We start from the raw sequence: 4409 nt of genomic DNA on the forward strand, positions 1-4409 counted from the left end.
TCATTTTATTTAGGTCTCTTTTCTTATTCAACTGGACAAGACTTCCAATAAAATGCCAAACGTTGGTGTTGAGAGGAAGCATTTTTTCTCATTCCCAACTTTAGTGACATGGGAGAGGGGTTTTCAATATTTCAACATTAACTATAAGTTATGCTGGAGATGTCTTACATTAATCACTTATCAGAATGAGTGATTTTAATTCTAAATCTACAACTGTAACTGCATTCTCTATGTTCTTATGTAGATATTGTGTTTTTTTATTGTTGCTGTTTAATTGCTAACTCATGTCTGACTTTGCAACCCCATGGACTATATAACCTGACAGGCCCCTCTGCCCATGGCATTTCCCAGGCAAAAATACTGGAGTGGGTTGCCATTTCTTTCTCCAGGGGATTTTCTTGACCCAGGAATCGAACCTGTGTCTCCTGCATTGGCAGGCAGATTCTTTGAATTTCTATTATGATTTTTTTTTGAAATATGGATTTTAGAATCAAATTGTATTAAATTAATAATGAATTACATGAAATTTGTGAGCTTTGAAAACTAGGTGTATAGCAGTATCTCATTTTGTAAGTTTATCAGAATTATACAATTTAGCAAGGACTCAATCAGGGTGCAGTGCTGTTATTATGTTCCTTTCCAAGAGGGATGTGACAGGAAATTACACTCAGGCTTCAAATCACTTATAAATGAATGGTGGCTTCTATAAACTAAAGATTTATATCAGTGAGCACAGCTAAGATATTTTCATTTAAAAAATATTTCAAGAAGCCATTATAAGTCCCCAAATGTGTCTGTACACTGATCTAAGTGATGCTTTCATGATCACTGGGTATGACCCAATGTAAATTTATGCAATTATTCCTTGGTATAGTTTGTACTTCTTGTTTTTTTTTTAAATATTTTAGAAAATTAATAGCAATAATTGTATACCTTTTTAAAGTCAATTATATTATTATTAGTAGTGTTTTAACTTTTTGGCATAAAGATTGATATGTCACGATTAAGTTGATAGTTATTGGTTTAGGGATCTGACCCAAGAAATCAATTTTTTTCTTCAGTTCATGGGAATAAAGTAATAATGAATATACTGTAAAGATTTTGTTAATATAATTTTATTTGCAAGTGACACATATCAACTATGGCTATGAAACATGCACAGGCAGATTCATTTAAAAAGTTTGTAAGATGCAGACATAACTAGTATACCTCAGCTTACAGTAACACCAAACTGCATTCATTTTCCTTCCACATATATTTTACTGAGTATGATATATTTGTCTAAGAACATATATATTTTTGGGGAGGTTATTGAGTGAAACCTTCCCTAGAAGGCTTATTCCCTAGAAGGCTTTTCCCTTAGAATAACAGATAGGTATACAGCCCAGAACCACATGGACTTTCTGAAAGCTGCAGTGAATCAATGAGCAATTGTATTCTGGGTTGTGTGTGTGTGTGTGTGTGTTTGTAGAAGGCCAAAGAGAAAGGCTTTTGTTTATTGTTTCGTTAACTTTGCATTATACAATATTTTAATTGTAACAAACCAAATAAATATGTCATGAAGAACAATGCACAAATGAAGATGGTATAATGGTAAATAGAACATTACTAATAAGCATTCAAGTTATCTGATCTTCTTCTGGAGTCCATCCATCTCCTGGCTGGAGCATTGTCTCTGTTCTTCTCAACTTGGGGCATCTATTACTGACTACAATGTATCTTTGCCAGGTGTTTTATATCTCAGTCACTGGGACAGGGAAAGGAATCCTGAGCTTATGTCTTTAAAATAATGGTTTGAAAGATGCACAAATCACTTCTCACATCTTATTGCCAGAACTTGGTCATTCAGATACAACTGTCTATAGGGATTAGGAAATCTACTGTATAGCTGGGGAGTCATGTATCCAGCTAAAATTTGAGAGATTTACTATTAGTAATAATAAGAATAGACACTCGGCCACAGGGAAGAGTTAGCATACAATTATTGAGATGTAGTTTGTACACATGTTCAGCTTTACAATACAAATTATTATTCAGAGTGCTTAAATCAATTTACACCCACTCACAAGGCATAGCATTTCCTTGAATACACATTATGAACAATAATTGTTTTTGTTTGGTGTCTTTTTTAATAAACCCATTTCACAGATGTATAATACCACTTTATCATGATAATTTCCCTGGTTAATTATGAGATAGTCTTCAGTGACATAAATACCTGTACACATTTTGCCCATTATCTCCCCTGTTGAGATGTTTATCTTTTTCATTCATGTGTAGGAGGTATTATGATTTCTGTATAAAGTTGTTTCTTTGGTTGTTCCCTTTTACTTTCCTCTCAATACTAAATGTCTTTTGTTTTGAAGCAACATATCCTTATTATTTCCTGAATGTAAGTAAAAAAATAATGTTTCAAGCATTTTCAAATCCTTATGCTTGTGTGTTTAAGAAAAAAATTTTCAAGGAAACTGTACCTTTAAATCAATAGTTAAGACTTGACACCTTGAATTACAGAGATTACACTGTTAAGTACCAGTATTGTGGTTTGATTCATTTAGATTTTGTTTTTCAAGTAGAAGCAGAACAGTGAAATATATCTCTTAAGCTCTCTAGCTAATTTAGAGTTAGGGTAGATAAATCATGTATTTCTAGAAGTGAGAGTAATGATATTTAACTCAAAATGATTTATTAGGTAATACATAGATTAGGAAAAATACTCAGCATGAGATTTGGAATACAGGTAGTGTTTATTAAATTAGGCATGCTTCAGTCATGTCCAACTCTTTGTGACCCTATGGACTGTAGCCTGCCAGGCTGCTCTGTCCATGGGATTCTCCAGGAAAGACTACTGGAGTCGGTTGACATGCCCTTCTCCAGGGAATCTTCCTGACCCAGGGATCGAACCCACACCTCTTGTCTCCTGCATTGGCAGGTGAGTTCTCTACCATTAGCACCATCCATAGAAATAAATTATTTTATAATTCTTATTATCATCACCAGGAATTTTTTTTACACAAGATGATTTAGACAAATTTTTATTTTCTCCAAGTGGTAAGAATATATGTATTAGCTTTTTGAACATATTTTCTTAATGGAATAAACACAAAAAATATATCTGAGACTACTTATAACTTATAGATATGAACATTTATAGTTTAGTTAACATGTCAAAATATGTCCAAAATAGGGAGTAAACAGTAGAATTACTGATTACCTGAAAGCTTTAAAAATTGCACTTTGTATTCTTATGCTGACTTACCAGTCGCTTTATTGCATTTTTAATTTCTTTATTTCTCAGTGTGTAAATGGCTGGATTCAAGAGAGGCGTGATTACTGTATAAAACACAGAAAGTACCTTGTCCACCCAAGTGATGCTAAGTGGCCAGAAATAGATGAAAATGCAGGGTCCAAAGAACAGCACCACCACTGTGATATGGGAAGTACAGGTAGAGAGTGCCTTTGATGCTCCATCCTTGGAATGAAGGCAAATAGTTACCAGGATGTAGGTGTACGAGATCAGCAAGAGAATGAAGCAAGCTACAGCCAGGACACCACTGTCAGCATTTATCAACAGTCTCAGAGTATGAGTATCCATGCAGGCTAGTTTGATCACTTTGGGAATATCACAGAAAAAGCTGTCCACTATTCTGGGTCCACAGAAGGGAAGATCTAAAATCATAGCTAGTTGACTTATGGCATGCACAAAGCCAATGATCCATGATATCAGAGCTAGCCAGATGCACTTCTGTCTATCCATAATTCTGGAGTAATGGAGTGGCTTGCAGATGGCTATGCAACGGTCATAGGCCATTGTCACAAGCAGTACCATCTCACCTCCTGCAAGAAAATGTATAAAGAGGATCTGACTCATGCAGCCCCCAAAGGAGATGGTTTTATTATCCTTTAGGAAGTCTGTGATCAGTTTAGGAGTGGTCACTGAGGAAAGGCAGAAGTCAACAAATGAGAGATTGGCTAAGAGGAAGTACATTGGGGAATGGAGATGAGAGTCAGTGATGATTAAGAGCACAACGAAAAGGTTGCCCAGGACAGTCATCAGGTAGAGTGCAGAAAATGGCAGTAAGAGGAATTTCTGGAGCTCCCTTGAACCACAGAATCCACGAAAAATGAACTCAGATACCACAGACTGGTTTGCTTCTTCCATTTAGTTCATTTCTAATATGACCAGAAGAGATGAACTAAGAGTTTCTAGAATGGAAAGAAGAACTTATGTTTTGGTGCTTGAGAGCAGAATTTAAATGTGCAAAATTTAAATCCTAGGAAATGTGCTAAATTCCAAATTGAAAATAAAGATTTATTGAATCAATCTCAGCTCTCAGGAGCTAATAATGTGTAGAAAGGTAGGTTAAAAACTTCACCCATCAGAGAGAGTTTTCTGGTTATGCAAAATG

At 35.1% G+C, this 4409-nt stretch overlaps 1 protein-coding gene across 1 annotated transcript; it reads right to left on the bottom strand.

The window, feature by feature from the left end:
• Window positions 1-3223: 3223 nt before the first annotated feature.
• On the bottom strand, window positions 3224-4162 carry LOC122705884 (olfactory receptor 4K3-like). Its single transcript, XM_043921135.1, has one exon. The coding sequence runs from the start codon at window positions 4160-4162 to the stop codon at window positions 3224-3226; it is 939 nt and encodes a 312-aa protein (XP_043777070.1).
• Window positions 4163-4409: the final 247 nt, after the last annotated feature.

This window comes from Cervus elaphus, chromosome 12, assembly GCF_910594005.1.
Source record: "Cervus elaphus chromosome 12, mCerEla1.1, whole genome shotgun sequence".
Lineage (NCBI taxonomy): Eukaryota > Metazoa > Chordata > Mammalia > Artiodactyla > Cervidae > Cervus > Cervus elaphus.

Bases quoted from the DNA above. Each gene is read 5' to 3' on its own strand.
- LOC122705884 (XM_043921135.1), bottom strand. From the start codon at position 4,162: ATGGAAGAAGCAAACCAGTCTGTGGTATCTGAGTTCATTTTTCGTGGA.